Source organism: Liolophura sinensis, chromosome 7, assembly GCF_032854445.1.
Source record: "Liolophura sinensis isolate JHLJ2023 chromosome 7, CUHK_Ljap_v2, whole genome shotgun sequence".
In the NCBI taxonomy this organism is placed as follows: domain Eukaryota; kingdom Metazoa; phylum Mollusca; class Polyplacophora; order Chitonida; family Chitonidae; genus Liolophura; species Liolophura sinensis.
Window position 1 is genome coordinate 37,859,349 of NC_088301.1, and position 21,954 is coordinate 37,881,302.

The 21,954-nt window shown below is 38.1% G+C and overlaps 1 protein-coding gene across 1 annotated transcript; it reads left to right on the forward strand.

Moving 5' to 3' along the window:
* Positions 1-83: 83 nt before the first annotated feature.
* Positions 84-17,014, forward strand: LOC135469792 (UDP-glucose 4-epimerase-like). The gene is made up of 10 exons (XM_064748390.1): positions 84-159; positions 5,855-5,990; positions 6,600-6,697; positions 7,397-7,510; positions 7,745-7,921; positions 8,122-8,302; positions 8,651-8,736; positions 12,462-12,539; positions 13,836-13,950; positions 14,506-17,014. The coding sequence occupies exons 2-10, from the start codon at positions 5,867-5,869 to the stop codon at positions 14,574-14,576; spliced, it is 1,044 nt and encodes a 347-aa protein (XP_064604460.1). The 5' UTR covers positions 84-159; positions 5,855-5,866; the 3' UTR covers positions 14,577-17,014.
* Positions 17,015-21,954: the final 4,940 nt, after the last annotated feature.

Consider the following 21,954-nt stretch of genomic DNA (forward strand, 5'->3'; position numbering starts at 1 on the left):
TGTGTATGTTTTTCTTTTTTAGCCCGATACATTCAAGCCGCAAGCACGTATGTTTGACCTTGACATCTGTGTACTTCGGGACACGTGTGGTGGACGTGGTAAGAGCGCTACTGCCCGAAGCAGTTGTAGAGTTGACTCGTGGCTTTCAAGAGAAAAGAGGTGAGTGTTATCTGTACAGTATATAATATTGGTGACAGTGCAGTCCAAATGACAGATGATAACTTAAATACCTTTAATCCTTTGTTGTTTCCTCTGGAAAAAACAACATAAAATTTTCGCACCGTTACTGTCAGTAAAGGAATTAAAGCTTTAAATTAAGTCATTGTACGGTAGCAATACTAGTAGTAAAAATGTAGTATTGAAGTGAGAAAGTATCTTAAAGGTCACTCTTAGGCATTTTTGACTTTATCATGCGTTGTACACATGTAAATTATCGAAGAACACCGGTCTGTAACTGCCAACAACTTTTACTAGTCACTCATTACTATACAGTCTATATCATGCATATCTATAGTCCGTTTCACATATAGATGTAACCACATTATATGACATCTCCCCTCTTAAGTCCATCAAACGTTTGTCAACACCTAAAATCTATTAACTGAAGTTAACTAAAGTCTTTGAGTATATAATTTCAAACTTAAACTAGCAAACTGCATGGAAGAAATCTAAATTCAATGTTGCCTATTAACTTTTAAATGTATTGTCCTTTGACTACACTACAGCAACATTGCTAACTACTGCTAAACTGTAAACTTATTCAGAACTTCTAGAAACGAATGTCAATCAAATCCGTAGCGTTTTGGAGGTCGGACCACTCGTCCAGAGCGCGTGACTTTACGTCCACTATGCTGATTTGCTTGAGGCTGATTTCCTACAATAGGGGTTTCCTGCATGTAGTCATCAAGTGGGTCAACTTCCGGTGGGGTCATCTCGTAAGTAATACCTGGAGCTGGCTTTAAATGCTTACGGTTACGACGGTATTGGCCTCTGCTCGTTTCGATATTATAAGATCGCGGTGTGGGGAGCTTATCTGTGACTATTCCCGTTGTCACCCAACCCTTCTCATTGTCTAGTTTTACACGAACCGTGTCGCCTGGTTTCAGTTCAGGAAGTTCTCGTACACCATGACGATCGTTGAAGTAGCGTTCATTCAACGATTTGGCTCTATCATCATTCTCTCTCACCCTCTCAAAGTTCGGCCACCTTGGAGTTAAGTTTTCGGTGAGAATGGGGAGGGTTGTTTTTAATGGTCTTCCCATTAAAAGTTCCGCCGGACTACATCCTGTAGGCTGCGTCGGCGTAGAACGGTAAGTCATTAGGCCAAGAAAGTGATCTTTCTGTCCTAATATTTTCTTCGCGGTCGCGACGGCTCTCTCAACTTCACCATTTGCCTGATGGTGATGAGGGCTCACTGTCGTATGCTGAAAGCAATACGCGGTTTGGAATTCTCTAAATTCTCGCGAGACAAAGTTGGTACCATTGTCAGTAATAAGTTGTTTGGGCGTTCCGAATCGCGCGAAAATCTTTCATCTTGAGAATAGTAACATTACTGGTTAATCGCGGGACATGTTTTAACTCAAAGTATCGCGAAAAGTAGTCGATTACAAGTAAGTAATGTTTACTTTTGAATTCCAGTATATCTGCGGCTAACTGTTGCCAAGGACGCGAAGGTAACGGCGTTGATTTTAGCGGTTCCTTGCGTAAACTAGGTCTGTTTATCTGGCAGTAGGAACACTGGGCAACTTTAGTCTGGATCTGCTTTGTTAATCCTGGCCACCATACTGATTGGTTGGCCCATTGTATGCACTTAGTCATGCCTAAATGTCCGTCATGTATTCGGTCCAAGATCTCGTCTCGAGAACTCGCTGGAACCACAATACGTATACCACAAGTCAAAAGTCCATTGACTGTGCTCAGTCTCTCACGTACAGAAAAGTAATCTCGGATATTTTCAGGTACATCTCTCGCGTGTTCAGGCCATCCATTTTGAACAAAGCGAATAACTGTCAGAAGTTGTTCATCTGCGTTGGTTGCTTGTCGCAAACTGTCTAATTTCGCGTCTGATGCTGGCCAATGCGCACGTACAGCGTTTACATGCGCGATGACGTCTTCTTCTAGCGATGTGTCTTCTGTCGTTAACAATGGGCTTCGCGAAAGCGTATCGGCTACCACCATTGTTTTACCTGGTGCATGTTCCGCAATAGGATTGAATCTCATTAGTCGCATTAACAGTCTCTGACATCGAATCGGCACTTGATCTATGTCTTTACTGTTCATGAGAGGAACAAGCGGCTTTTGATCTGTCACGAGTCGAAATGATTCTAATCCAACTAGATATCGCGAAAATTTCTCGCAGCACCAAACTGAAGCTAGGCACTCTTTTTCAATTTGTCCGTAGCGCTTTTCAGTTTCGGTAAGAGTTCTAGATGCGTAAGCTACCGGTTTCCACAGCTGACCATGTTGCTGCAGAATAACACCACCAAGTCCGTATCGCGACGCGTCTGCGCTTACCATCGTTGGCAAGGTAACGTCGTAGATTGCTAATACAGGTGACAATGACAGAGCATGCTTAACAGCACGAAAAGCTTTGTCCTGTGGTTGTCCCCATATCCAAAACTTATCTGATTTGAGCAATTCATTCAGTGGTTGTAGCATGTCCGATAAGTTTGGTACATATTGTCCAAGGTAATTTACCATACCGAGAAAGCGTCTTAATTCTACAATGTCATTAGGCGGCTGTAAGTCCACGATCGCCTTGACCTTGTCGGGGTGAGGACTGATTCCTTCAGCACCCAGTCTATGGCCTAATATGTCCATTTCTGTCTGACAGTGCACAAATTTCTCCTTATTTAACGTCATCTGTGCTTCGCGCACTCTATCGAAAACACGATTTAAATTTCTGTCATGGGATTCGCGAGTATCTCCGCCCACGAATATGTCGTCCTTGAAGACTGCGGTACCCTCGAGGTCACCTAATAATTCTGTAACGATGCGCGTGAAAATTTCTGGCGCACTCGAAATTCCAAACGGGAGTCTACGGAAAGCATATCGTCCAAGATGCATCATGAAGCATGTTAGTTTTGAGCTTTCATCGTCAAGAGGAATTTGATAGAAACCGGAACTCGCGCCAAGTCGCGAAAAGTACTTCGCGTTTGCCATCTTGTGTAGAACGTCGTCAATTGTCGGTAACGTATATCGCTCGCGCTTAATCGCTTTATTGAGCTGTCGCAGATCGACACAAATGCGCACTTTGCCATTCGGCTTTACCACTGGAACCATAGGCGCACACCAGTCTGTAGGTTCGGCAACCTTTGTGATGACACCTGACTGTTCCATACGTTTCAACTCCGCTTCGACTTTTGGTAGTAACGGAATCGGTATTCGTCGCACAGTATGAATTGCGTACGGTGTGACGTTTTCTTTCAGCTTTATTTTCACCGGGTCGCACCTCATAAGTCCAATATCACCGAATACACTGTCGTTGATCTCATCCAATCGTTGGATTAATCCCATGGCAACTGCTACTCCACGGCTCAACAAGTTATGTGTAGGTCCAGAAACAACAAAAATGTTCACTGTAAATTTCTCGTCGTTCAGCCTAATGTCGGTTTCGAACTCTCCCCGAACTGTCAGATTTCCGCCGGGACTGCGTAACATAGCACTGGCTGGTTTGAGAGCTGGTCTAGGCTGCAGTGAATTGTATGTTGTTTCACACATAATTGTCACATCTGCTCCAGAATCAATCTTGAATGTAATCGATTTATTGAGAATTCTAAGATTGACAGTCCATGCTGGTTCCTGTGAGTCGACACAATTAACAGCTCCAAGGAAATTATAACCATTGTCAAGATGTAGCTGGCTTGTCTGATGAGTAACAATGTCAACGTTTTTAGTTAGACAGCATTGTTCATAATGTCCAATATGGTGGCATCTGTTACACTCCGCATTCTTAGCAGGACATTTATTACGTGCATGTAATAAATTACAACAGGTACAACGATTACCGACTGGATTTTTCTGCTGCAATTGTCTCTGTCTAGGCCTGGCACCGCCACGCGTATTTTGTCTGTTTGACTGGCTACCCTCTACCTCTGGCATTGACTATAGGCGTTGCCCGGGACTGCGTGACCCGTATAGCATCGGCTGATGCTGAGGTTGACCGAATTTCATTTCGCTGACTTTTAACTAGTTCTGAGTGCCGAGCTGTTTCAATTGCACCATCTAATGTTAAGTCAGTTTTCATTTGTAATCGTTCCGATACTTGCCCGTCTAATAATCCTATAACAAGTCGGTCTCGTATGTGTTGATTTCTGGCATCACCAAAGTCGCAGTGTTCGCTTAGCGTGTACAAATTTCGCACAAAAGTTTCAACACTTTCACCGTCTTGCTGCACACATTTGTTGAACCTGCAGCGCTCGAAAATCACATTTCGCTTGGGAACAAAGTGTTCATCAAATTTCTGCAGAACTTTGTTATAGTCTGTCTTGTCATTGTCATTGAGAACAAACGATTTGAAGATTGCCTCGGACTGTGATCCCATTGCATAGATCAGCGAACTAACTTGAACGTCGCCATCTTCCTTGTGGAGTTTTGTCGCGTGCCTGAAGAGACTGAACCTTTCTTGCCACTCTATCCATTCCGTTGGTCTGTCGAACGAAAATGGTTCTGGAGGTTCGAACTTGGCCATTCGTCTATCTAGTCTGACCACTCTGACACCATATCATGCGTTGTACACATGTAAATTATCGAAGAACACCGGTCTGTAACTGCAAACAACTTTTACTAGTCACTCATTACTATACAGTCTATATCATGCATACCTATAGTCCGTTTCACATATAGATGTAACCACATTATATGACAGACTTAGGACACGGAAGTAGTTGATACTAGTTTTGATAGCACTTATCTGCACTTTCCGACACACAGGGGCTATAGCTCTTATCTACCCTTGCTTACTGGCTGGGCTATAGTCCAGTCTGGTGTCTCAACACAAATTATGTCATATAGAATGTGTTTTAAGACCAGACTGAACTAAAGGTAGATAAGAACCCCTGTGTTCTAACACCTTCAAACAAGTACTTTGCTCATAATATACAGCATCAAAGCCATGAAGCTACAATTTTCTAGATTTAGCTGCTTTGCAAGTAGATGGAAATATGTTTATATTGCATAAGGCTATTGAAGATTTTGTTGAAGTACTCTAGCTATCAGTAGTTCAGTAGTACACAGGGACTTGAACACACAGCAAGGTATAATGCCGGTGATAGCTCATTTGACAACCTTGTCTATTTGCTTTAGGCACTTCCTAAAGTTTGCTAGGTGCCAGGTAGTCCCTGGTGTCCTTATCACTGCCTGCCTGCGATAACATTTCTAACACATACTCTGACACCCATGCATCTGTGTATATATGTGTAAAGAAATTGGTATTAGTAAATTAAAAGCTTTGTGGAGTTTCATGGGAGATGTTGTTTAAGGTACGTAAGGATGTCTATTAATTAACAACAGAAAGAGGGATATTTTACTCAACTTGAGATCAGAATCTTTTACTCAACTTGAGATCAGAATCATGTGGAACAGAAATGATATGATGATATGTAAAGGCAAGGTTTTAGATAATTTGTCAATCACTGACTATTTTCAAAATAAAGTCAGTGGGTTGTTTATTTTACAAAGCTTTCTTCATTATGTAAGTGGTCTTGGCAAAAAGTCTAAGTATAGAAAAATTGTGTTTTCCTGCTGTATTAATTACATAATGGTGTGCTAACCATCATTAACACTTTCATGTTACAAAAAGTTTCTTCTGTTTGCGGTTACCTATTACCTATTATTTTACAAAAATGTCTTCCAGTGTGATACCAAAATGCCTGGGAAGACCGTGCTGGTGACAGGTGGGGCAGGATATGTTGGATCCCATACTGTTGTTGAGCTTTTGGCAGCTGGATATGATGTTGTAGTTCTAGACAACTTGTCCAATGCTAGCATGGGTAAGAACAAATAAACTACTATGTTAAGCCTTCGATGTCCAGAATGTGTGTTACCTTTTTAGTGAGGAAGAATTTCTATTAATTTCATCATTTATCTAAATTCAATATTGACTGTAACATTTAAACTCTTGGTTTGTAATGTTCTGGTTTCTAAATGTTTAATGTGTTACCAGGTATCCTGTGGTTCAGTTTTAAATAGTCATAAAGCTGAAAGGAAAGGTACCTCAGTAGTTGAACTGAATGTTATTGTAACATCATTCACTATATTATTGTTGGGCCTCTGTGGCTCAGTTGGTTAGCGCACTAATCCAGCGTACTGACCCAGGAATCTCTCACCAATGCGGTCACTGTGAGTTCAAGTCCTGCTCATGCTGGCTTCATCTCAGGTCGTATGTGGGAAGGTCTGCCAACAACCTGCGGATGCTCGTAGGTTTCCCCCGGGCTCTGCCCGGTTTCCACCCACTATAATGCTGGTCGCCGTCGTATAAGTGAAATATTCTTGAGTACGGCATAAAACACCAATCAAATAAATATAAATAAATAAACCATATTATGGTGGTTTAAGATACATATGCATTTTTTTTTTTCTTTCATGTTTGTTGGGTGTAGAAAGCATTCATCGGGTGGAGGAAATCAGTGGCAAGAAAGTGCCATGTTTTGGCATTGACTTGCTGGATAAACCTGGTTTAAGTAAGCTATTTTCAGAGGTAAGAAATGAGTTGATTCCATAAATCTACATTTTACAAAGGTCAATATTTGAAATATATTTAATGGGTTTATTATAGTGCCTAACAGGTGTTATAATAAGACCAATATTTTGAACTCCAAAAGTAAAGTATTGTAGTTCTTTAAATTTGAACTGTGGTTAAAAAACTAGAATGATTGATCCCGAGGACCAAAGACTACATTTCAGGTGTGTATTGAATTCATATCTAGAAAATTTGAACTTGAGGTAAAATTAATCATGAGAAGTGTGCATGGTAAAAAAATCTCTTGTATGAAGGGTTTGATGCAAGTACACGTAGTGACAAAAGGAATAGTTTTTAAAAAATTGTATACCTGCCCTGCTTTTAAATAAAGTATTATTATTCTAACTGTACAAAATAATAACTATTTCTTTCTAAGATTTATTTATTTATTTCATTTGTGTTTTACACCATACTGAAGAATATTTCATTTATACAATGGTGACCAGCATTATGGTGGGAGGAACCCAGGGGAAACTCGCAACCATTCGCAGGTTGCTGTAAGACTGGCAGATCTTATAACAGAGAAACAGGTCTCTTTATCCTATTTATATTTGTATTAGTATATCCTACATTCTTATGACAATTAGCAATTTGTCTCAGAAGGAAATTGTTTTATTTTCTGATATTCTGCTGAATACAATTAATGATATTTTTCAGCATAACTTCAACAGTGTGATGCACTTTGCTGGACTGAAAGCTGTGGGCGAATCCTGTGATGTGCCTTTATGGTATTACAGGTCCAATGTTGGGGGCACACTGAACTTGTTAGAGGTACTAGGACTGGATCACTCCAAATCAGTGTATATGATAATTATTGATAATCTACCACTGAAGTCAGATGTTTTTAATTGTAGTAAATGTTTATAAAAATAATATTTCTACAGTCATAAAATAAACATATGCCTAAACTGTAAATGTATGTATTGCATGTTTTCCTGGACAAAATGTTGACTACAAATTCCATGTTCTGTTTTTTGTTGTTTTTTTTTTGTTAATTCTCAACAGGTGATGAAAGAACATAAAGTTCATAACCTGGTTTTCTCCAGCTCAGCCACTGTGTACGGGTCACCTCAGTATCTGCCTCTCGATGAGAAACACCCAGTTGGAGGGTGCACAAATCCTTACGGAAAAACCAAATTCTTCATTGAGGAAATGCTCAGGGATTTGGTGAAAGCAGAAAAGGTGACCATCATTGTCATACTGTTGATACATTTTTGAATTCTGTACCAGCTATCAGTGATCTAACATAGGAAGGTGCTGTTTTGTTTTGTAACTCTTGTACATTGTATGATTATGACTGACCTACAGTTGTCTTACAAAATGAATAAGATGCAAGTTTTCATACAATTTCTTCACTTTTTCTTTCTTTTTCTTGGTCATAGCATTGGAATGTGATATTGTTACGCTATTTCAATCCTGTTGGAGCACATGAATCGGGGAAAATAGGGGAAGATCCTCAAGGAATTCCAAACAATCTAATGCCTTACATCTCACAAGTGGCAGTTGGGAGGAGAGAAGAACTCAATGTGTATGGCAGCGACTATGACACACCTGACGGAACAGGTACTGTCATTATATGTAAACTTGTAAATTGGTATTCCAATAAATTCAGCATTGTAGTGGTATACAAATCAATAAATGATTAATGGTATATCTTGTCAAAAAAAATTTTAAGAAAAAAAGTTTTTGTCAGGTACATATGTTACTAATTAATCTTAATTGCTGTCTTAATAATGAAATAATATGGAATAGTCTAGAAGCAATAGTAATTTCTCTGAGAACAGATGTCATCATGTCAGATTTGTGTTTGTTTATTTCGCCTGCAAACAAAAACAAGTGTTACCTGTTTTTCTCTAAATTTCACAACATGACACTGCTCTAATAACAAATTATATTATTTGTATGCACCAGGTGTTCGTGATTATATACATGTTGTTGACTTGGCAAAAGGCCATGTGGCAGCCATTAAAAAACTGGAACAGAACTGTGGATGTAAGGTAAGAAACAGTTATTAGATTTGTATAGGTGTTGCATGGTCACATTTACACATCTTGTGTAGATTATAAATATGTAATATGTTTTTGTAAAGGTGTGTGTATATCTGTTTCAGCAGAGTCTTTTGCAGGAAATCACATAGTGTAGCCAATGATTTTAAAAAGTGTATCCAATGATTGCTTTTGTCGAGTTGTGATTCTTGGTTGTTGGACAAAGCTGGGGGGCAGTGGGGGTCTTAAGAGTGTTTTCACAGGATTGTACATTCCTGTGACAAGACCAGTAAACATGCTTACTGAATATGCACTGCTACTGCCAGAATTCACATCTCACGTATGGTGTGCCAAATTTGTCTTGCCAAAGCGCCTCAGTGAGCAACAAAATGTTAGTACAAGTACTATCTCTGCATATCTTCTCTCAGAATGCATGTTTCACGTATGGTCTGTGAGAGCATAAATAAATACCCATAAGTGTGTTAGAAGCTAATTTAAAAATACAAATACAACACTTCACTGTTCAGACTTACCGTGATTAGGTCCAGCTTTACAGGTTTGCCCTTATTGGAATAAGAAAATCCGTTTTCAGGCAGTTTGCTTGAATCAGAACTCATGATCACACCTTACCAGCTTAGGCCTGGATGACCTAACAATAGCACTCATTATATGGAAATTATAGAGGAGAAGGTGCCAAATTGTAACCTATTGAGTATTCAAATACACTAGGACTGAGTTGTATTGATATGGCTAATCCCAACCTTTCGCACAGCTCTGGGTATAGTCTATGAAGTTTCAGCGTAGTTTATTAGACTCATCAATCACAGCAGGGACCCGATCCAACCATGTGATGTTTTGGCAATTGTTTTTAATTCTGCTCACTGTAAAAGGGTTACATGTGTTATGTAAACCACTGAAATACAGGATTACATGGCTTTACTGAAATGGTTTAGTAGCAAAGTCCAAAGTAGTCTCACGGAAGTCACTGTACATGCAGTTCACTATATGTAAATTAATGGACCCCCGTCTGCTAGTTAGGTCAGATTCGGCGAGAGAGTTCACAATTGTGACTATCCCAGTGGGCGAGTCAATGAAAATAAATGCATCTCATTGTTCATTTTAGACATCAGTAATCTGTCAGTTACCTGTAGACATTTAAACTCGCGTGACTTTGAGTTCTCCGTCCTGTGCATGGCAATGGGCTGTCACAACAATGCGAGAACGAGGTTAGAACATATGGTTATATCTAGTTTTGGTAACTTTGACGAAGAGTGTTTTCTGTCTTGAACCAAAGGTACCGAATTTGATAAGGTGGGAAAATAGAAATGGGAGGAGAGTTTCAGTTGCAACAAAATAAACACATGCGTGAGGCAAACTTCACTGCTATTTTACGAGAGCTTGACGACTGATACTTACCATTCACACTTGTATTGCTGAAATGCCTTTCTCGATTTGTTAAATTTATTTACAGTGCTTTGAAGAGACAACGCCATTATCCAGATAATGCTATAATAGGGAGACCTCTGTGCAATGTGAACAATTAAGCACTTGCCCTTTTAATTGAGGCAAGCAAGTATAAGCCGCAAATTTAGCGTGTCAATCTGAGAAGTAATGTGTCCAGTAGCTTGTTTAGCGTGCACGTTTTTGGAGGCTGAAAATTGTCACATGCAATAATTTTTTTTGACAACCGACAGACCCAACCTTGAAAACAGTGTCTTGTTACGCACAACAGAGAACATTTTAATGAGGGTCTAGATGGACTAGTGGGTGTATAAACACTCGTCTCTGCCTGCCTGGGGAGTCCATGCCTGGGGAAAAAACAGAAAATAGAAGACAAAAATACTGATACTGGAACATCAATCTAGTGAAAATATCTCTTTGCCATTCCCTACCCACAATACTCGCCATGCTGTTTTTCGGGCTATATTCTACATGTATGCTGTCTGATAATTAAAGCGGATGGTTTTGTGGCATTATTTACAGGGGAACATTCAACACCCACTGCATTAGGCATTATATGCGGAGGATGGTCTTGAATGTACCAACTACTTGTCTTTCTCCCCACTCATATAAGGGGCCAATACAAGAATGGTACATGGATGCCGTTTGATCGATGAACTAATAATGCTGCCTTACATATGTGGATAAAACACCTGTGGTAGTAAAGCACGCTTGTCGGACTTGTAAGCAGACTTTCCATTTATTACTGACCACCATCCATTCCATTTATTACTGACCACCATCTTACAGCTGAGTCTCCGTGAGGAGGGCAGAGGTGAGAGCTTCACCCTTTTAAATTAATTTAAAAAATGCCTCAAGAAAAAGGTAGTACTGCATGTACATTCATGTATGTATATCATTAAATTAGCCATACTTTACACTTTTAAAAGCCTTCAAAGCTCGCTATTATGTACCAGACGACCTTGAAAGAATATTGACCTCTGCATGAGGATTACATATTGCTGTGAAAGGCATCGCTAATTTGACAGAAAGTACATAAGCAGAAACAGTTCATGTGGATAGATCCAACTGAAAAGATGAAAGGCCTGATTTCCCAGTTCCCAGACAAGACTACAAACCATGTAGATTTCATCTGGCACCTGCAGCCTGGGGACATGCGAGCTTCTGGAAAGTCATTTCCAGACACAAGACCATACATATATATACATCCTGTGTCCTAATAAATATCTAAAGTAGAAAGAAAAATTCTGTATTTATGTACTGATCACTCTAAAGGTGTGATAAAAAACTGCGAATGATGTACAGTATGACATGGTATCAGTAAATACATTATCAGGAACCTAATGCAGTTCGTTTCAACTTCATTTAAACTGAAATGTCTCAACTTCATTGAGACAAAATACGCAAAGTGTATATGGGCTATAGATAGATTACAAAAATCAAGGCTGCATGCAGAACAATCGCTATATGTACTTAGAAATTATACCAGATAACAAACTCGCAACAAAAAACCTGATTAAAGTATTATGGAAATTCACAGCTTGTGTGTATCCCTATGATAAAATATTTTTAAGCAGCTTTCCCAAATTATAGACTGGCTTACAGAGGCAAATGAACTATTACCTACTGTGAAAAAACTTTTCACATCCCTACCTCTTACAACTGTTCAAAGGCACAAAAAATGAATCTTTAAAAAGCGAGCAGTGCGTCTTTCCCCATCTTGCCATTCTGGTGAGGCTCACTGAGGTGTGACAGAAGTGTGGACAGCTGTCACTGATCAACTTGCGGTAATCGTCTGCTCCCCACAAAAAGGTTATTACTTAAGAGAACAGCCATCGCAAGGCATCATGGTATACAGTTTCAGAAGATGTGTCTGTAATTATTGAGAAGGTATGCTAATCTACAAGAGGAATATGTATCCAAGATACCTAGTATCAGAAAATAAATTCTATTGCTTTTACATTCTTTGGGAGCTGTTCATCGCTGAGTGATAAGGTGGTGTACCTTATTCAATACCTTATTGAATGGCGACTATAAGTAAGCAGCACTTGATTTGCCATTTTGACAGTATTAACTTTGCCAGTATGGTATGTAAGTCTGTACATAACACATTGGAAGGATGCCGGTGGACTTAGTCATACATACCGTAGATGAGTTGATTGCACCAGGCATGTTTCCACAATCCATTGAACTGTCCACCATTGTGTAAGTTTCAAATTCCTGATTTTAAAATGGCATGTAAACAACTATACATTAAAACCATTATTTGTTTTCAGACTTACAACTTAGGAACTGGAAAAGGCTATTCTGTTTTGGAGATGGTGAAAGCATTTGAGAAAGCTTCAGGAAGACCTGTAAGTGTTGAATTCCTCCACACATAAAGGTAACAGCTGTCATGCAAGTGAAATATGCTTGATCACAGATTGAAATGCTCTCAAATCTTGTAATAGAAGCAGAATTTTGCTTCAGAAGTAACACATATTTGCATGTCATGAGCCTGGATACTTAAGAACAGTTTTACATGCCTAACAGTGTACAACATGAATTTTATTGCAAATTTTTTCACAAGATTTTTTACTAGTTTTATACATATAATTTGAGTGTTTATATAATGCATATGTTAGTTTTAAAGTTACCATAATGAAGGCTATATCAGGCAACATTTAGTGTAGAGGTACACACCTGGATCAAGCCCGGGTAAGGTCATACCAAAGACAGTAAAAATGCTACTTGCTACTGCCTCGCTTGGCCTTAAGCACTGATATAATAGAGCTTGGTGTCAGTATAATGAGATTGGGTGGGCGTCGTATCTTCGGCATAATACTTCATTGGCGGGAGCATGGACTTGCCCTGCCACAAGAAGACAGAGTATATGTACATACACCTAATGACTCCTCCTTATATGACTGAAATATTGTTAAACGGCAAGCATACATGCATACATTATGTCAGGTGTTTTTTGCGAATGTTTCGTAAGATGTACCCCAGAGCAGTAGCCATACTTGCAGTTTCTCAAGGTACCATGTAATTTGCACTTTTCGAGTTAAGTCAACAGTTACATCCTGGTGCAAAATGGCGCCACCTGCTTTATGATATGGTAGGGCTACTTTCCTATCTTTTTGCAGGGCAATATTTAAAATCAAATGAAAGTACAGACAGAATAAAAGATTTCAGAAGATTAATCATATCCTGTTCGAGTACTTTTCTGTATTCCACCCCTGTTTAAATTGGCAGTTTGACCCTGCTGTGCCCTAAACTTGTCTTATGTCACGTAGCAAAGTAATGTCACTCTGTTGTTGTAATGAAGTGTCTCAAAATCTTCGTATTACCTTAAAAATGTTATGAAGAGTACATTACATTCATTGATTTGCGTCAGCTGAATTTGTGGTACTGCCCTAGAAATTAGCATTTGATTCTGAGAGCAATTTTACAGCACTGTTTGCTTTTTGCACTTTTCCTCACCAATACCAAACAGTTCTGAACCATTCACCACAACTTTTGCTGTGCACGTCTGTCGTTCATTTCACCTTTAATGCATGAGTGTTTGTCAGTTAATAACAGCTGGATAAGATATTCCAGTAATAACCTTACATGTACTTTCATGTCTCAATAAACATACATATATATTTTTTTTTTTTTTTTTTTGACAGATTCCATACAAGTTAGTGGACCGTAGATCTGGAGATGTGCCGTCATGTTATGCTGATCCAGGCACAGCAGAAAAAGAGCTGGGATGGAAGGCCACCAAAAACTTGGATGAAATGTGTATGTTTTCTTTGTACATGTGTTCTGTACGGGGTGTTGTTGTTAAAGTCCGGAGGTTTATCGGGTACCGTACCTGGCAAAAATTACTGATTTAGGCCTAACCCTCCACACATAGATATGACCATTGTCAGATAAGTGAAAGGTTCCTGAGCATGGTGTTGAATAAATAAATATTAAAAACATAAATCCATTTAGAGAAACATGCATTTTACACAATCTCCTTAGTTGGCTACAAGAGGTCAACAGAGTGTGTAAAATGTGAATATGTAAGGTTAATCGTGTCATTAAATTAAAATCTAATTTCATTTGAAAATTTCTGTTAGTTCTCAAAATTTTCCACTTATTTACATTTAATATGGACAGAAATGAAAATCTGTAAAATTCTGAAGAAGGTAGTCGGATACACTTTCAAGAGAATTTATTAATGGATTAGTTATGTTATTACATGTACATTGAAGTTTTAACAGAACACATATATATCTAGCTGAACTAGGAGAACTTTGAACGTGCAAGGACTGGTTTCCAAGCATTGACCTGTTGTCCTTTTTTCTCCAGGTGCAGATTTGTGGCGCTGGCAGTCATTGAACCCAAATGGATTTCAGACAAAATCTACAGGTGCAAGTTAATTAATGTGAACATTAGTAGAAAACTTATTGGTGATAATCTTCTCATCTCATGCCCGAGCCATAATTCTCTGAACTAATTTACACCTAGAATGGAAACTTTATTTAGATGTTTGTTTTGAGTACAGTATCTTGATTTTTTGTGTTTCTTTTGCTAAATAAATTACATGTATAACACTTTCCTGGTAAGAAAATGGTGGAAAATGAGTATAATTTTTATTATGAAGCAAACAGAAAAACTTTTATTTGGGAAATCTTACAATATTTTAGTTTCAAGGACAGAAGGTTTAAGAAATGGGATTAACAACACTCTCTTACAATGCTATGACAATAGCTGGAAATACTGTGTGACATGACTTCCCATGTTCCCAGTTACATATACACTGTATACTAGTCTTATGTATTTCATTTCAAGTAAGACTTAAAAAGTCTCTTTTTTTTTTTTTTGCATGTAAGAATTGTATATTGGACAATTATTTGAGACTGAGCTTGGTTTATTGTTATTTTTTGTTGATGATATGGGATTTCATAGTTTGTCACAGGGTGATTTAAAGTTGAAAAAGCATTAAAATTACAAAATCGTCTTTAAATTTTTATTCATTGACATATTTTTACATTTTGAAAGGTGTCATAATACTTCTGTGTAGTTCTAGGTTTGCCATATCATCCACACATCATCACTAATTTAAAATTTGTCTGGTACCATTATGTACAGTATTATTGTTGGTATTTATAAACCCTGTAGAACTGGCACTATTTCATGGGAATACTTTAATGTTTACATTGCAGTTTTAAGATTTTGAACACTGAAAACTAAGGAAGGTTATATTTTAGACTGATTTACATAAATTATTCCATGCCGACTGAAATGAAATGTGGGAAATTTTGGAAATAGGAAGCTTGTTATCATTCCATCATCACTTGGTTTGAAACAGTCTTCCAAATCATAGCCAGAATCATTAATATTTGTAGATTTGTTTCAAGATTAAAACTGTATTTCTTCCATATTTTTAAGTGCTTTGAAATAATATATATAGACATTATCTTTGTTACACTATAATTTTTTTTTATATGCAGACTGGCATTATTTTGTTGTAATGTAAAGTCAACGATTTGTAATAGTATTCTTGGGGTGTTGAAATCCATTTTAAAAACTGATCATTGTGGCTTGCTCATATCACTTCTAGTTGATTTGTAGCATACATCATTTAATTCTTGAAAGTATCCAGAAATAGTGAAATGTAGTCTTGTAAAATGACCCTAAACATGCCTTTTATTCTGATTTCTCTTGGTGTTCTTTTCTCTTGGTTGTTCTGAACACCATTGTAACAACATAATTTTATGAAGCCTGGAATGTCCCAGTAAAGCTTTATTTTGACGAACAAATTACAATGTGTGAATGTGCATAATATAACCTTGGAATCTTTACATTGAAATAGGAGGGATAATTGTGCATATTGACATAGATGTAGTTTATAGACAAATTTCTTAAACTTTGTGATTTTGGAACTTCATTATTTATAGTGGGAAAAGTGTAAGGTTTGATTTCATAGGATTTCAATTCTGTAATAAATGTGTTTCCTTTTCATCTACATGTGTAGGGGATTATATTTTGGTGAATGTTTGGTTTGTTACCACATTGATTTACAATTTTCATCAAATGTCTTGCATGAGATTATGAAATTTCTGCTAAATAGCAATACTTCTGTGTGTATACAGTAATTTATAAACAATTGTTTTTGTAGTCCTTAAAGTTATGATTAGTGGTGAATATGACTGCAATAAAAAAAATCTTAAGGTTCCCTGTTCACAGCCTTTTTGTGACAAACATGAGATGACACGATTTCTGCAATATTTATGAACAAAGAATTGCATTCAGTTAACCGTTAAGTATTTAACTTGCACAAACATGTGCATATTCATTTACAGAAATTAAATTGCTGTGAGAGAAAATCAACTTCTATGACAGTTTTTGCAATCTGAATGCATCATTTATCCTAAGCCAAAGAATAATACATTTATCTTGCTTTTAGTACAACACCCACCATACAGTTGAATTAACTGTGCTGAAAATCACTTTTTCATTGACTCGGTTGGCATTGTGTATGCTTGGGTTTTCCTCAATGGGCTCAAACGTTGCCAGGGTTTCAGAACACAAAATAACCTCTGGATTACAATTTATCATGCTGCAAAAATTCATATTTGTGAAGGTTGAGGGAATGTAGAAGAATGTAAACAAGGGTGCCAAATGCCTTCACCTTTAGGCTTTTTTCTTGTATTTTACCGGTTAAAGCATAGAAAAACAAAAACGACTTTATTTTGTTGAGGGTGGTAGATATGGAGATCACATGCATGTACGTCATCATACTTTCATGGTGGGCCTTTACGTAGGGATCAATTGATGTTAAAAGATGCATAATTTCTGGAGTTTAATTTATATCAATAAATAGTAAAGTTTAACTTTACAACAAGGTGTTCTGCTCATTGCTTAATTTTGTTTTCGTGTCCTGGTGAAGCGCACGATAGCCTTTCAGTAGTCTTTCTTGTACGACTTCAGGCTGTCTTGCTCTACCCCTTCCTTACTACGAGCTTGGTGACTCGCTTGCCAAGCGGCCTTATGACTTAGAGGCCTTATGACTTTTACAGCAGAGACTGAAAGATATATATCCACCTGGCTGGATTTAAACCTGGCTGAACCCGTGACTAGGGGATGTATATCCATTGTGTTGAATTAGATCGCCACTTTGGATACATGAACAGTTGCAATCAAAGCGCAAAGGAGATACATATTTTATTATGGACAACTTATATTCTAGCATAATACACGGTTTGAATACTGATTTCACTCAGTCGCCTAAAACATTCCTTGGGTCTTTCCTGCATCATTGAAAACTGCTGACTGCTTCTCTTTGTCTGATTCAATCCTATTTTCTACTTCATATACTTTCTTAGTTGTTTGGTAGTTTGTGTTAAACGTCGTTTTGGGAATTGACCGTGCGACGTCCTTATTGGTTGACGGCTGGTATATGAATGTCTGTTTCGACGCATATATTATATTGGAAGCCAATCACATGTGAAATCGCAAGTTCGAATCCAACTACAAATCCCATTGTTTCCGCCACGAATTCGAGAAAAAAAATCGTAAGGTAATTGGAAGGAGTCGTGCTTTTCCCTGGGCCATGATCCAGTTTGCTGTCTGTATAAACCAGCAGAAAGAGGAACCTCTTCCAATGGTTAAGATTGGTTGAAAACATTGCTGCATCTGGATCAGCACCGGCATTTTACCGGCACCAATCCATTACATACTGGTCGCAAGGCGGACCTTGGCGGTATCACGTTTTAGTTTTTTTTTTAAACCATGCGCAACTTCACCACTGCGAGATACGACACAAGAGTATTGTCCCTTTGTCTGTAGTGGAGGATTAAAAAGTCATCACCGAAGGAGATTTGCGCCATCAGAGTGTCTTCTTAGTTGTGAATATTAATCAACAAAATTTGCTTATTACTAACAAGGCCTCGGGCTCAGGGGCGACTGAAGGCAAAATGCAGGACTCTTTGGCGACTGGAGGCATCTCGGAGCAACTTAGTTGCGGCGTGAGGTAACATTTACGTAAGGAACATTTACTGTTTCACACGGGCATTAAGTCTTCCCTAGCATAAATCGATGTCAACCTCATATTCCTACAAATTAATTAACCTGTTCTCAGGTTGGCCTAACCCAAAATAGTCCCTAGCAATAACAGATTGACAAAAAAGGACATTTCCGGGGACTATACCCTACTGCGGCCACCATCTCGATAACTTACGAACTGCTATGGTATAGACACAGCAGTGATTGTCATGGATCTTTTTGGATCTGCGAATCTCACAACAGGCTATAGTTAATTAGAGACCACACGGTTGACGTTTTTTTTTATTATTATTTAGAGAACTGCGTTGCTCGATAAGAGTTACCCACTCCGCAAATGGAAGCAAATCGGGCGTTGGTTTTAGTCGATCTAAGCTGACTTGTTACCACCGACAACTGCCGTCAAAGCAGTTGCTCGAATTTGAACATGTTTTACTTTTCTGCGAATCGAAGCATCCAGTTGTAACCAGTTTCGTCGATCTACGTGAGTTTGTGCCCAGCGGCTTAGAGTTGCCCATGATGGCAAGGTTTTGTCAAACTTTTCGACATAAGCATGATGCTATAGATCGACTTTATCTATAGTTGAACCCAGCTGCATTCGATCGCAAGTCTACCTATATACATCCGGCTTTAAATATTCGGTGTCAAAAGCATGATATTAATTGAACCAATTAACACCTCGTGTGCCAGATCAAATGAACAAAAGCAGACCCAACAGATATTCGGTTCCAGTTAGTTTACAAGTACATGTCACCTTTTATGTCATGCCCCCCAGCGTCGGAGTCGGTGTCCAATAACATGGCAGATAATCTATTAACAAAATATTAACGGTGGTATCTTAAAAAGTACGCATGTATTAAGGTCAGGTTTTGCACACATGTAGAGCACAATAACACGAGGGTGATATTCTTACCTTATAAATACAGTAAATTACAAAATTCATGATTTAGTGTATTGTGTATTAGAATCAATGTTAAAAGTAAATGTTAGGGATGATATCTCAAAATGTACAGTATGTAGATGGAGTATGAAGTTTTACATAGGCCTACATGTAAAGCACAAAAACACGAGAGGGATGTTCCTTAGTTGATGCGTTATATAAATTACCAAATTCACGGCTTCAGAACTATGTAGTGAGCTGAAGGTTTGCATTTTTGTGTCTCCTACAGTTGAGCTCTGGTTATCAAATTTAAGTTGTTCAACAAAGTCAACATAAATTCCCTGCTGGATTCAATTCACAGTTCATGTTTCCATGCGATTGAAAAGCTTGCCGGGCATGCAAAAGTGTAATGCAAAGTGTAAACGCCCTCTGAGTGAAAGTTGAGAATGTCGCTGAATGGCGTCTTTACATGAAAATGTCCCCAAATTCAGATAAATGCAGATCCTGAATGCAATATGGGATTTCTTGGTATAAAAACAATTGCTACTATTATGGTGATTTAGTCGTAGCCGTTTATATAGGCCATACGCAGAATTTAAAACATCGCCATTTACTTTGATTAGAATAAACATATACAGTGTGGATCTTATTATTAACTTATTCGTATATTTCACAGATAGTTCTCGTTCTTGCGGCTGCGGCTTTGAGTCAGGGAATTTGACTGGAATGTATGTGGTTTCCTCTACACATAAAACATGCATCGTTCCCTTATCAGCCAGCATTCAGCATGGAATTTGCATGTAGCTTTACCCACTCTGACCATGTGCGTGGTACCTTGTTGACATTGTGATCGAAAAACAATAATCAAATAAATAAATGACTAAATAAATAAATAAATAAATCACTACACAAATTCACAAATATTAATTTGGAACGTCATAACCTTCAAATATGCATATATCTCCCTTTTATGAATGCAAATTATAGTGAATGTACAATTTCACTTTCGATCAATTAACTTTTGAAAAGAGAGATGTATATGTAAAATGTATGTATTTTCATAAAACTGGTATATGCACACTATAGCGGGATGTGGACTTGATATTATTTTGAATTGGCGTCTGAGAAAATTAAAAAGCAGTGAGGGTGGGATGGGTGTTGGGGGGGGGGGGGTATGCAAAGCACATTTCGCGAAGTTGCAAGGGCCATATATTTTTTTTAATAGACTGAAAGTATTTACTTTGGGCGAGGAAGCGGGCCATAGGGTCCCGATAGCTTCGCGGCTCTAGATTGCCATACAGACGAGTTTTAGTCATTAAATGTTAATTAGGCTATACACCTGTATCTCAGGCATTATTCTTTAATTAAATCACCCTAAAATCACCGCTGACTTTGAAATGACGAGAAAAAATAAGCGACTTCTAAACCAAATGCCTTTTGTGAGTTTCTGAGACCTGGGAGATGTTGGCTTTCACAACAGAACTTGTTGACATATTACTTGCGGACATTAAATCTATCTGTATTAGAGCAGTTACAAAATGGAATAATATGTAAGTAAACAAATCATCAATTAGCAAAAAAGAAATGGCGAAAAAAGAGGGAAAGAAACCTCTTTTACAAACATTATTGGAATAGAGCAGTAACGCTCAGTGGGAAGAGATACATAATATGAGCAAGTTGCTGTACGGCGAGTATGTTTATTTATTTATTTACGTGATACTCAATAATGTTTTAGGTGTTTAGGTTATTTTATGGATTTAGGAATCCTACATGTCATATATCCGTTGGAAATCTCAATCTACACGCACCTCACCATGTACTTTGTATCGCCCCAGCCCTCCCAAGTGCTGCTTAATGTTCTAAAGTATATTTTCAAACCTAGTATTTAGGCAATTTGGTATGCATTACAATCAGGCTTTAGTAATTTTGAAATATGACCTTTGAAGGATCGACGCCTTAAACTAAAGCCTCAACTGAGCCTCGTTAACGTGGATTCATACATGAGACCTCGATGCTTAAATGTTATTGGCGTGCCAATATTATGTTGGCCAGGTTAGTAAATATATCAAATATATATAATCTAAGTATTACATATCCCTTTGTTAAATCTCAGAGTATTATGTACTAGAAAGACAAACAGTAATATTATTTCCTGATAGATTTCGAGAGTCGAGACATCCAATTTACACTGTAACGTATTTTTAACATTTTTAATGTTATACATAAAACAGGTTTTAAGCATTTTAAATATAGGTACGTGTTACAGCCAAAGGCAATTTCCCGACTGGAGAATTTAATAATGATCGCTTAGAACTCAGATCGAGAGAACAAAGGAGTTACAAATAAATGTGGGTAAAGATTTGTTTTGTTGACTCCCTTGTTTGTGTTGCCGTTTGAACATGTGGACAGAGACCCGGCCAAACGTAAACACACCTGGGCTGAAGCCTTCTATAGGAAAAAACGCCATGATAGATGTTTGCACTTAACAAGGAGGAAGCCGTCTCCTTACAACAGAGATGAAAACTATGGAACAGCAGACGCAACAAAACCCAGCTACTAGTTGATTTATTTGTTTATTAGATTGGTGTTTAACGCTATACTCAAGAATTTCTCGCTTATATATGGTCAGTTTTACGGTTGGAGACTACCTGTTAAACTGCCAGCTACAACTTGTGTGCTTTTCCCTTTCCCTTTTGGCCGCCGAAAGACTTTTGGGTCGCACGGTGACTCCCTGTTGTCTACAACGTTAGGCATGGGTATACAATGTATACTATTGTGTAATTAACGCAATGTAAGCTTAGTGGGAAGTCACCTTCGTCTGCCATATATTCAACTGCCGCCTTTTGCTTTAGTCATGCCATTCCGCCAATAAT